Genomic DNA, 12,894 nt, shown 5'->3' with positions numbered 1-12,894 from the left:
TTAAGCCTTCACAAACAGGAACAGCACAGTCGAGCTTGAACCTCTCATTTGGTCAGCATTTTTTTTCACCAAATTTTATCTTGAGACCATAAAAACATTCTTTCCCTAAAGCCTTATGGTTTTGAATTTTATGATTATAAATTTGGAAAATCAAAAGGCCACAGAAAGAAAAGCTAGCAGGGGATGTGGAGTGACACTGCGTACTGAGCCTCACTGTGAGGGGGATGGAGCTTGTGGACTCCTCAGGTACCAAGTGGATTTTTATAAAAGCTTTCTCCCTCCTGCAGGTTAAAATCGCTTACATTAACTTCCTGAATCACTGCTATGTAGACACTGAGGTGGAAATGAAGGAGATTTACACAAGCAATCACATGTGGAAATTGTTTGAGAATTTCCTCGTGGACATCTGCAGGGTGAGGCTTGTGTGTGTGTGTGTTTAATAATTCCTTATTTCACCTTGTATTATAAGTGATTTTTGTAACTCAAGGTATAGAACTAATTAATTTATTTTCAAATTTATTCTCTAACCTTATAAAGGACTGCTGTTATTCTATGCAGAAAATTAAAGTAGCAGATAGGTAAAATCCAAGGCATTTTCTCATTCCAAACCAGTGAGCTCAGCTATTACACATTATGGCCTCCTATTGCAAACTGTATCTCAGTAAAATCTTATATGAATAAAGAGTATAAGGCCTCATGGTGCATACACTCTTCTCATTATGTGGGTGACAGAGTTGACAGATAACTTATCTGGGGGCAGTTTGCCTTTAAGGGAAATAGGCTACTCTACTTCCAGTCCCATTTGCTGTTCTTCAAGGCTTCCAACTTGTGGGTACAAGCAGGAAGTTGGATGGATAGACATGTCAGTCTTACTAATTTTATGCATCTGTGTTATGTCATGCTACTTAAGCTGAGTTTTCTTCTCTTTCCACAGTGCAGAATTTGTTTGCTTATTTATTTATTCTTTCTTGGATAAATTCTGACCTATAAATCCTTACCTCTGACCTGTGATTGATGATCAGTGGGGGGAGGCAGTGGATTTCTCAGTATTCTGGAGTAGGTTTGGGTGTCTCATTTCCAGCATCCAACTGTTTTCCAGGCCTGTAACAACACAAGCGACAGGAAACACGCAGACTCGATACTGGAGAAGTACGTCACTGAAATCGTGATGAGCATCGTCACGACCTTCTTCAGCTCTCCCTTCTCAGACCAGAGTACTACTCTGCAGGTGAGAAGTGCCTCTGTGGTGGTGCTTTCCTGTGTGCATCTGCAGTCCAGACCTTCAGTGTGGAGTAGCTGCTATAAATGAGCCACTCTGCAAAGTCAGAATGGAAGGTCGCTTTGTCAGGGATGCTTGGGTGCAGAAGTACAGTTGACCATAGTAGCTATAGGCATTGACTCTGGGACCTCCCCTGTCCTCAAGTACCTAAACCCATGGGTGCTTAAGTCCTAAGTACTAAATGGTGAGGTAATTGTATAGAATTTACTAGAATTTGCATAAAACCTTCCCACTGCTCCGATAGACTTTAAGTCATCTCTAGAGGACTTATAATGAGCTATACCATGCAGCTGCTGCGTGAGTCATAGGTCTACTATATTGTTCAGGGGCTGAGACAAAAAAATGGATGTGAATTCCACACAGACCTGATCGTTTTTCAGATATGTCCAGTCCTTGATTAGTTCTGCAGACAGAGAACCTAAGGATATGCAAGACTGACTGTACCTGAAAACATAGGGGTTTGTCCTAAAATTCCAACCTCTCTTTGGTAATCTCCAAATACCGAGAACTCTCTTCTAACTGAGAATGATACTCCTCGAATTCCTCAGAAGCGCCGGGTGCCTGAGGTGAGAGGTGATGTCTTAGATCACAAGGGCCGCTACCACCCATTCTGCAGCGCAGTTCACGTGGGATTCCCTGAGGCCTTTCCCAACTGTGCAGTCTTGCCAGAGCTTCTGCCCATACTTACCTTGTCAAAGCCTGAACTCTGTAGATCCAGGGGACATCTTTGCTATTTCAATCGAAAACAGCACTTTTCTTTTTACAACTCACGTCTGAACTGGTCACTAGAGCAGTGACCACAGGCCTGTTGTCCAGGCTGCAGAGCGAAAGCAGCACTCGATTTCTGATAGCCAGAAAGTCACCAATTGTCCTTGCCATGGACTGACGATTGGACCAGAGTAGATGAGTGAGAGACATATTATAGAATGTAAATCTCCAATAAAAATAAATTAAAAAGTAATGTAAATTATCCAAGAGAAGAATGATTCCTAATCAAATTTGTATAATGGATTTCCGTATTCAGTAAGTAGAAAAGAATTATTTTAGGACTGGAGAAATGGCTCCACACTTAAGAGCTTGCACTGTTTGTCCAGGGGACCCAAGTCTGATTCCCAGCCCCCATGAGGTGGCCCCAACACGCTGTAACTCTGTCTCTAGACTGGATGGAGCCCCTGTAGGCACCTGCACTCATATGCATATGCTTTCACATAATTACAAATATTGAAAAAAGAATTCATGGCACTTATCACAGGCTGTAACGTAGATGGAATTTTGCCTTGAAGTAAACTCAGCCCCAATGCTTCAGCTCGCATCCCCAGCCATGCTCTCAGATGCCAAGTGGCATCGCCATGATCTCAGCCCTGTGCTGTCTAACCCTAAAGCTAAGTAGGAGCTTTTCAGTAAAGTATATTCTTAAGCACTGTTGAGAAACTTAGTTTAGAAATAACTCAACACCAGCAATTGAGTCACGGAGGAATGTAGGTGCATGTTACCTTTGAATGCCTGCACATACTTGAGAAGTAGAGCAGGAACCCATTAGCAGCCAGGCCAGTGTGTTTGTACTGCAATACTAAGTGCCGAGCAGGAAAGCTGAATGGGTAGTGAGGCCAGATCTACTTCCCTTGTAGTATGAAATGTCAAATCACCGACATTGCTCCACATTCGTTGAGCCATTCCTCGCTAGTGAACATTCCTATGCTGGTCCCATAGCCCCCATCCTTCTCTTTCAAAAGGCATGTCTTTCTTCCCATGTCGTCTCCCTCCCTCCACATATGCCAGGGACAAAATTGATGAACTTGGCATTAGATATTACGCTTTTGAGCTGCCAGCGAAATGTCCAAGAGTCAGCTTGGAAATGTCGAATCCAGGGAGGAAGAGGAGAATTTTGGAGACTTTAGAGCAAAACAGATTGTATTCAAATCTCCATTCTGTCCCATTTGAGCTCTTTTAAGACGGAGAGGTCACTGAATTTCCAACGCCCTCCCGTCTCCCATGTCTTCTCTTCCCGTTCTTCTTTCTATTTTGAAATACGGTCTTATGTAGCCTGCAGTGCCTTCAGACTCACTCTGTTGCCAAGGCTGACCTTGAATTCCTGCGCCTCCTGCTTCACCTTCCCATGGGTGCCAGCACACCTGGCTCAGAACTTCTTTTCTTAGATGCCCACGAGGGCTATGATGTCAACGTCCCGTGCTCCTGCTGCAGTACAGTGGTTCAAACGCGACGCTAGTACCAGTCCACAGACTGTTGTCCCCCGGATATTGCTGGGTCCTTTGTTGACTGGCACTTAGCAAATTTTTGAGTGAGCACTTGAGTTTCTGAGAGTCAGAAGAGCGGTGATGACCAAAGATTAAAAAGAGACTTAAGTCTTTGCCATAGTGAGGAAGGGATTTCAGCAGGCCTGGGGAGAACATGAATAGTTGAAGGGAGGAGATGAAAGAGGCTAGGGGAAGATGCAGGAAGGGCAGGATTCAGAACCAAGTAGGACCCCTGGACCTGGGAAAGGGGAGGCTTAGGAAGGGGGTGCTAGATGACTGAATCGGTTTCACGTTACAGTGAGGCTCTTGCTTCAGCTCTGTCCTGGTGATGGAAGATGGGATTGCGTGTAGCTGCAAAACTGAACTGGAGGCAGCGAGAGAGAGGTGGGCAGAGAGGAGAAGGAAAGGAAAGAAGGACAAAGGGATGGAGAGGAACCACTATCCCACTATACTTCCACAGTGCCTCCCTGGCCTATCCAAGCTTCCACCCCTTTCAGATAGCACCCCCTTGTGGACAAATCCTACAACTGTCACGATCCCTGGGTTGCTCTCGATCACCCATCCAATCAAACAACAGCCCTGTCTGTCATTTGGACTAAGACATTAAGTGAGCTGATGTCACCAGGTTGCCTGTTGCATTTAGCAATTAGGAGACAGCTACTGATGACCTGTTAGGTCATATTTTCTATCCCCAGGTATCAGACAGGAACAAGTAGATGGTCATAAACACTTGTTCAGGTGAGTTGAACAATGGAGGAGCACTTCCCCATGAGTTAGCCTTTAAGGTTCTCATCCAAAGTTCAGCATTTACAGTAATGCCACTTCCTTCTTCAGAGTTACACCGAGGCTAGTCGAGACATTTGTAAAGCACTTAGCACAGGGCCTGGCCAGGGGGAAGCACTCGGCGGCCTCTGGCTGGCTTGATTGGGCCCCCATGTAAACTCAGGAGCTAAGAAAAAGCCACCAAACTTAGCAGCTAATTTAGCTTTCTCTGCCAATTCCTCTGGCTTCCTGCATCCTTGACCTCTGTGAGTAATGTAGCTTCGTGCTGGATGGAGGGAGTGCAGGACAGGATGCGCTTCCTGAAGATTTCAGTCCCAGGTGAACTGAATGGAAGGAACCGGCTGACTCAGTGCCCTCCTGGCCCCCCTTAGTGCTCTTGGGGTTTTTTTTATCCCTCCCTAGCCATTGTCTTTCATTATAACACAAAGATATCTTCCATGTCACATAATTGTCATCCAGGCCTAAATGAGATCATGCCTGAAAATGCTGGCTTGTATTCTCATACATACTAAAAGGAAGATATGTGAACCACATTTACAGAGGAACTCTTTTCCTCCAGAACGATTCCTTTTCTTTCAACACAGAAATCCCTTTAGAATTCCCACGACTTTTCTCCACTGCATCCCCTGGTTTTTAGTGAAGCTGAGTGGCCCACCTGTCCTGAACAGATGACTGGTCTAGCTCCTCACTGACAATTACCTTTGCCTGGTAGGTCCAGAGCTATCATCTGGGGAGAGATAAAATCGCCATCTTAAAAAGCGTTTGGAAAGTCGGCATCTAACTCAGTAGATGTATGCATTCTCTCTCTCTTTAAAAGGATTACATGCTTAGACTTCACAGAGAAGTATTTAACCAAGGGTGCTGCGTTAAATACCTATAGACACTGCCCATCTCAGCTGGGGAAGACAGGGCAGGGAGTAGATTCTGGCTAACATCCACTTAGCATTTTGTTTTTGTGAATTGACAATACAGCTTGTAGGGCCAGTAAGATGGCTCAGTGAGTAAAGACACTTGCCATCATGCCTAGTAACACAAGGTTGATCCTTAGAGCCCAAATGCTGGAAGGACGGAACTGACTTCCCATGGCACGCATGCATGAGTATAAATAAATAATAAAGAAATGTAAAAGATGTTTTGGATGTAAAAATTCTGGCTGAGCTTGGTGACATGTGCCTATAATGCAGCCAGCAGGAGGCTGGGGCAGAAGAATCATGAGTCTAAGGCTAGTCTGGATTCTGCTCTTAGGATATAGTGCTTGGAGGAAAGTTTGGGGCAATTTGCTGTGATCAACCTTATATACTGGATGAAGCTAACACCATGGAGAAATCACTGACTTTGAGTAATTCAGCTAGTTTGTAGCTGGACAAGGCTTTTGGGAGTTTGATTCCACTACTGATTCTTGTGGTCAGAATTAATTAGATAATATCACTTTTAAAATGTGTAAAAATAAGTAGCATCACATTTGTGATAATATGTTGTTGCTTTAAAATAATCCTAAATTGTCCTTGTTATCTAGGTTCTTTGTTTATCAGATTTCTGTCACTACAATGAAAAACCTGAAATAATTAAGTTACAAAGAGAAAAAGATTGATTTTTTTTTTCCTCATTAGCTTTGAGAAGCTTTCTGTTCACAATCAGTTGGTCCTGTGCTTTGGGCATGTGATGAGGGAGCATATCATAGCAGGAGCGTCTGTGGGCCAGACCTATCCATCAGATCGTAAACAGAAAAGCAAAGAGGAGGTCAAGGTTCCACAATTTTCACCAAGACTTTTTTTCGATGTCTAAGGACCTCTTCCTCGGTCCCACCTCATTCCCGGGGTACCACCTTTTAGGACGTGGCTCTCTAGGGACTAGTTAACATCTACACTGCTGCAAACAGCTTCTGGAATCCAACCCCTGCCCTGCTGGAGTCTTCCCACTAGCTTGTGTTTCAGGCCGTTGGAGCTTCACACAATCTTCTTGACCTTGGCCCTCCTTCTCACAGACGCGCCAGCCTGTCTTTGTGCAACTCCTACAAGGTGTGTTCAGAGTTTACCACTGCAACTGGTTGATGCCGAGCCAGAAGGCCTCCGTGGAGAGCTGTATCCGGGTGCTCTCTGATGTAGGTAAGGTCCCCAGTCGGCGCGGATACCATGGAACGCAGATGAATTTCCCGCTGTTTACTGAGCTTCTTGTAAGGAAGGAAGCTGCAAAGCCAGACCCCGTTCTTCTTGATTCCCCAGCCTCTGTCTTTGCCAAGCCAGCACAGTAAGAGCCAGTAAGTCCTTGAAAAATAAGATTCCATAGTTCAAAGTCAGACAGTTCTTGGCAAGTGACAATCCACGAAGATATTCAAGGCCCCGGGAAGTCCCTCATTCAAAGCCTGAGTTTGTTTACTCCAACAGATGCATTTTGCTATATGGAAATTTTCTTCCCATAAAGCACCCATCAGATCCTTAGGAGCACCCTTTCCCACAAATGGTGCCTTCTTGTTTTCCTCTCCCTGTGCAGTGGCTGGTCCTCCTTCCTCCCTTCGCTCCCTAACCCCCAAGATTCCCATCCTAAAAGGCAATTATCCTCCCCACCCTTTTTCTTTCTGCGATGCTAAATATTAAACATGGCCTGTTCCGTATTAGGCAAGCACTCTAGCACGGAACTACACCCCAGCCCTTTTGAGAAAAGTTTAAGTGGTACCATCATTGTACATATTTCTGGGATACAGCATGTCCGGGTATTTAGGTCCCCATGTGATGGGAACGTCAGACTTCTTTCTCCTAATTAGTTTGAAATAGTTGGTAAGTTGCTATAAATTATGATTACCCTGTGGGTACCCATCATCCTGGGCCTTCTCCCTCTGCTCGCGCTGACCATCTTTCTTCTCCTACTTCTACGGCACCTACTTAAAACAAACCTACGATGTTAACCCTTCCCCACCTTCCATAAGTTCTTTGCAAAGGAATAGGCTTCCCACCTCAGGTGAGAAGTCTTGGGACTGAACTAGATCCCCAGACCCCGGCAAACAGCAAGGGCAATACTTCTCAGAAAGGGTGTCCTTGGGAACGGATGGGTGCTTTACAGGCAAGAAAGTTTCCATAGTAACCAGGAGATAAACACAAGAATAATTCTGTGTTTTGTGATATAGCTTTTAGACGAGCAAGGGGTATGTTTGTGAGGGCTCCATGGGTTGAGTTTTTTAGGCCCTACCTGATTTCCTGTACTCTTATCCTCTCATGTGACAGGTACTGCTCGTGTGTGTGCGTGCGTGTGTGCGTGCGTCTGCGTGCGTGTGTGTGTGTGTGTGTGTTGTGAGAGATTAGGCTGAGAGGGTTCCTGAATGGCCGTCTACTTTCTTCAGACTTGATAGCAGTTTATAGAGATGTGACATGCCGAAATGTCTGACTGAGCCCTTGCTTCATAAGTTAATTGATTCAAACTCAAGGAAGCCATTGGCTTGGCAGCCGTTTACATTTGATTAGAGAGGCTGCACCATTCAGTCATCTCCACAGCAGTAACAACACAGGGAAAGCAAGAACACAGCTCAGTGGTAGAGAGCTTGTCTCATCTGCACGAGGCCCTGGGTGCAGTCCCCAGAAAGGCAAGCAAACAAAAACCAAAACAGAGTTGATACTTGTGCAAAGTCATAAAAAGAGTCCATCCTATTCACTCCCAAATACCAGTGCTGTGCCCCTTGGCAACGGCCTCCTCCTGACTGACTAAAACTGTACCTGACTGGCGCCCCTTGTGTCTTGTTCACTTTTAGATAGCTTGGCCAGGGCATAGATTTTCCTAACTTATTTATTTTTATTTTGTGTGCATTGGTGTTTTACCTTCATGTATGTCTGTGTGAGGGTGTCAGATCTTAGAGTTACAGTTGTGAGCTGCCATGTGGATGCTGGGAATTGAACCTGGGTCCTCTGGAAGAGCAGCCCAGTGCTCTTAACCGCTGAGCCATCTCTCTGGGTCCCAGTGCACAGGTTTTCTAACAGAGATGAGTGTAAGCCAGGTGTCCTGCTTTTTATTTTTATATTGTATTTTTCTTCCGTGGTTTTCCATTTAATAGAGTAAATTGTTAGGAAGTCATTGACTGGCTGTTGGTTTTTCCCTGTGCATTATGTGTTCTATTGAGATAAAAACAGTCGCTCTCTAGCGTATCCTTCAGAATGCTGCAACTCTTCTTACAGTTAGGTACAGGCGATGGAGAACACTTTATCTCCAGTGTTTTGAAGCACTGAAGACAGGAAATGGTTCCCCTTTCATTTGGGGAGAATTCCCCACACAGAAGTGTTCATCTTAGCCTTTTAGGTTAGCTCCTATTTAGTGTGACTTTCAGATCCCTGGGGAAGTTATGAAGAAGATGCAGTGGGTTCTTGTGTCCTTCTCACCTTTTCCTCTGATAGCGACATCTCCATTGCTAGTGTACATCTGTCAGAAGTTAGAGAGCGAGAGTGACACAACTGTCACCAGCTGAAGTCTAGGCTTGATTCTGACGTTCACTAATGTGTCCATGAATGCCATTTTTCTGTACCAGGGTGCACCCTCACACCTGTCTCACACGCAGCTGTCAGCTCTCCAGTCTGGTCTGTGACAGTTTCTTGCTTTTTCCTTGTTATTCATGATCTTGACAGTCTTGATAAACAAGTACTGGCCAGGTGTCCTTTCGAGCACCCCTCAGGTAGATTTCACTGTTTCCTTGTGTTCCTTTTTAGGGAGGGAAGGAAGAGCCTACAGGGCAGATTTGTGTCCTGGTCAGCAGAAGTCAGCTTTTATAGGCTGTGATATAGGACAACAGATTAAAAAAAAAAAAAAAAAAATCTTTGACCTAGCAAATCACCTGGATAATTCTTAAGATGTACAAACGTGGGCATTTGTAGGAAGCCATTTGTTCAAAAAGCAAACTGACATTGTCTTCCCCAAGCTTTATCACTTGGAACCATTTTAGTGTTCACGGTTGCTCCTGTCCCCAGGATTCACCTTGGGAGATCCTGAACTAAACTGCAGTTAAAGGTTGAGCTCCCTCTCTGTCTTCACCATACTGTACACGCTGCCCATTGGAGGCATGGCAGAATCAGCCCGGTGGCTGCTGAGGATTCAAACCCATATCTTGCTACTCTGAAAGCCGTGGACTCATGAGTCATCTGTCTCTTTTCCAGCCAAGAGCCGGGCCATAGCCATTCCCGTTGACCTGGACAGCCAAGTCAACAACCTCTTCCTGAAGTCCCACAACATTGTGCAGAAAACGGCCATGAACTGGCGGCTATCGGCCCGCAACGCTGCCCGTCGAGATTCTGTTCTGGCAGCTTCTAGAGACTACCGAAATATCATCGAGAGATTGCAGGTAATGTCTGATGCTGAAGGAAGTCGAGATTAACTAGACAATCACAACTGTATTTTCTCAAGCCACAAAATATACAAACTCGGTTACAGAGAGAGATCTGTGAGGCCAGGAGGACAAAGCCATTGGTAAACAAAAGCCCCTGAAGGAGGCCACTCGCCTGGTAGACTGAGCAGCAGCTGTATTATTGTCCAAAATCCCTGTGAAGCCTCCCTGTGACCTGGGCTTCCTCCCATCGTGACAGCCGAGTCTATTAATATTTCTAGGGCCTCCTGAAAGAGTTTTTTCCTTATCACCTGACTTTAAAGATGTACTTGACATTAATTCTGCTGCCCTCTGTTGGTCAATGCAGCCTCAGAGGTGCACTTAATTTCCTAGGAGGGGAAGTCAAGCTACTAAACCATGGGAAAGATGTCAGTGCCATGTTATGCAGTGTGTGAAGTAGAGTGTTTGGTAATGTCTGTCCTTGGAAAGCACATGTCCTTGAACGGTGCCAGAGATGCAGTAGAGTGAACACTCAGGGGCTTCTGTTACAATAACTAAGGTTACTGCTATGGAGAAATGTTACTTTCCTTTGGAGAAGTAATTAAGTCACTGTGAGGGTCCATAATTGTCATAAAGACAAACAAATTCATCGATTGACCCATCAGCCTGGGTGCTGGTGATGTGCGGTGGTGAGAAAAGCCCTAAGTGATCTCCCCCTTTCAGAAACCTCCAGATGTGGAGGAGACAAGGCCATTAATCGGCTGATTACACATGTAAAACCTAAAGGGCCAACAGAAGACCTAATCTTGACTGTGGTTAGGATAGGGGATGAGGGATGCTTGGCTGAGGAAGTAACATTGAGCCAAGATCAGATTTCAGGAGGCAAAGAGTAGGAAACATCCTTTGTAAAGACTATTGTGCAGAATACATGAGTTGTACGACTTCCGCCCTTGCAACTAAGAGGCCTATAGAGCTTCCGGAGCAAGATAAGGATTGAGGTCCTTCCTGTGGTAAAGGCATTCTTAAGCAAATGTAACTTTGATTCCGTAGGACCATTTCCTGACTTTCTGTGCTTTTAGAAAGGTGAGGAATAACAGACTCAACACTCTGTGATCAGATAGTATTTTCTGGACAGCAGGGTCCATGTCAGTTATTTTCTGCAAACACATTAGTTTTTTGCCTCCTGGGAAATGGAGTAGGTAGGTCATAACTTGCTGTATAGACTTGTCAGTGCTTGAAAAGATCTGATCTTGCAGTTATACATTATCCCCGAGTTCCTGTCATCATTAGATGCCCTCGTGCAGCAAAACTTGTGATAAGGACAGCTCTTGCCAGTTAACCACGTCTATAATTAATTCTCATCTAGACGCTTGCTCCCTCGACATTTGCGCCTTCCCCAGCTCATTGCTTTGGCATCTTCGTTTCTCTCTCTCTCTCTCTCTCTCTCTCTCTCTCTCTCTCTCTCTCTCTCTCTCTCTCTATCGCTCTCTCTCTCTATCGCTCTATCTCTCTCTCTCGCTGTCACTCCCACTCTCTCCTCTCTCTTGCTCTTCCTCTCTTTCTGCTAAATGTCATACATTTGAAAATACAATGCAAACAAATTTCAGTGTAAAGTCCAGACTTCTCAAAAGATGCAAGATTTCACGCAGTATGTTTATACAGTTTTCGAGAATTCCTTCCATGCCATGTCAGTGCTTTCATTTGGGTTGGACTTGGGACCAGTAGGGTGTGAAGAGAAGGGGGATAGAGGAGGAAAGAATTGTCCCCAAAGGCATACTCTTAGGGAAGCTAGTGAGAACCTCTTCTTCACTCCCATGAAAGTCAGTATGAGTTAGAGAATCTGTGCCCTGATTTCTTACAGTTTTTGTTGGAAAACCCTTCCTCCCACCAGGAAAAATTTTCTAATCTTGCATCCCTTTCTGTGTGTCCTAAATATTATTGAGCTGTTACCATTACATGGAGTCTCTTAAACATAAGCTAAGACTATCTTTATGTGGTTTAATTTTTGTTATTGGATAAATTTAATTCCTTTTAATTTCTTTTTTGCAACCCTCAACAGGTTAAAATATTGAAGTGAGGCATCTCTTCCCATGCAAATCCCCTTGTGTTGTGTTGTCCCCGTCTTAGCATGCTGCCAGTTAAACTCTGACTCGGCAGGCCCTGGGACAGGCTACAAGCCATGGCACAGGCTGCTGCATCTTTTGAAGATGATTCCTTGTCTGTTTCCTATCATTTGCCTTTATATGGTGTTTGTTGTGTTGGGTTGGCAGCCCTTTCAACTTCTCTCTGTTTTCCTTTCCTACAGCTGTGTGTTTTGCATTTGAAGACCATCATGCTATCAGGGTACATGTATTTAGCATGTTGATACAGCATGTTCATTCATTTGTGTGCTCATGTTTATATAACTTAATTGTGTAAATGCTGCTCATTGTAAAGAATCAGACAGCACTAGTAACTTTGTGGAAGAATATTAAAATCCCATGTGATCCCACCGCCCAGAGAAACCCAGTGGTGGTGGATTAGTAGTATGTATTTTTTTAGATATGATTATCGTTCTTGAAAACAGTGTCACAGAATCCATACTATTCCCTGACTATTTTAAACTTATACTGTAGACATCTTTTCACATCCTTAAACTTGTTTTTGGGTATTGTACTTACAAATGTGCGGGCTTGCCCTCGAGTAGCCTAAAATTGTCTCAGATGAAGGGGTGGAGAAAGTGTTGATTTGTTTGTCCTTTGTTTTCTGGATTGGGAGGCAATGCTTCTGGTACCCAGTGGACAGTGTCTGATAACTGCAAGTAATGGGAGGCAGTACGAAAGCTAAGCTAACATAGCCTGCCCGTGCCACATGCGTAGGCAGAGATAGTGTCTCACCTTGTTAGCCAGCTTCCGTCTGAGCTGCTGACCAAGTGATGCTTTCCTTCCAGGACATCGTGTCTGCCCTGGAGGACCGGCTCAGGCCCCTGGTCCAAGCCGAGTTGTCTGTGCTTGTGGATGTTCTACACAGACCAGAACTGCTTTTCCCTGAGAACACAGATGCCAGGAGGAAATGTGAAAGTGGCGGTTTCATTTGCAAGTAAGCAGTCTCCCTTCCAGAGTGGTCAGTAGCCAGAAAGCCCTGATAACTAGTCCAAGCCCCCTGTTCTGGAGGAGGAGCCACTGGCCAGTTTTTAACTTTGTGAATTCAAGTCAGATACTAGAGCCCTGTTCTGACCGTCCCAAAGTAAACTTGTCTATTAGATCCTATTTACTGACACTCCTTGCCAATTTGAATTGCAT

General features: G+C 44.7%; 1 protein-coding gene across 10 annotated transcripts in view; it reads left to right on the top strand.

Moving 5' to 3' along the window:
* Positions 1-12,894, top strand: part of Itpr1 (inositol 1,4,5-trisphosphate receptor type 1) — a 342,111-nt gene that overhangs the window by 198,740 nt on the left and 130,477 nt on the right. For all 10 annotated transcript variants that reach the window (XM_057761465.1, XM_057761436.1, XM_057761425.1 and 7 more), the window contains 5 exons: positions 288-413; positions 1,100-1,228; positions 6,302-6,422; positions 9,447-9,631; positions 12,543-12,691. In XM_057761465.1, coding sequence (XP_057617448.1) covers positions 288-413; positions 1,100-1,228; positions 6,302-6,422; positions 9,447-9,631; positions 12,543-12,691 — 710 coding nt within the window. The remainder of the gene's footprint in view (positions 1-287; positions 414-1,099; positions 1,229-6,301; positions 6,423-9,446; positions 9,632-12,542; positions 12,692-12,894) is intronic.

Source organism: Chionomys nivalis, chromosome 1 (genome assembly GCF_950005125.1).
Source record: "Chionomys nivalis chromosome 1, mChiNiv1.1, whole genome shotgun sequence".
NCBI lineage: Eukaryota > Metazoa > Chordata > Mammalia > Rodentia > Cricetidae > Chionomys > Chionomys nivalis.
The sequence above is the reverse complement of the archived record's forward strand: the minus strand, read 5'-3'. Positions and strand labels throughout refer to the sequence as shown.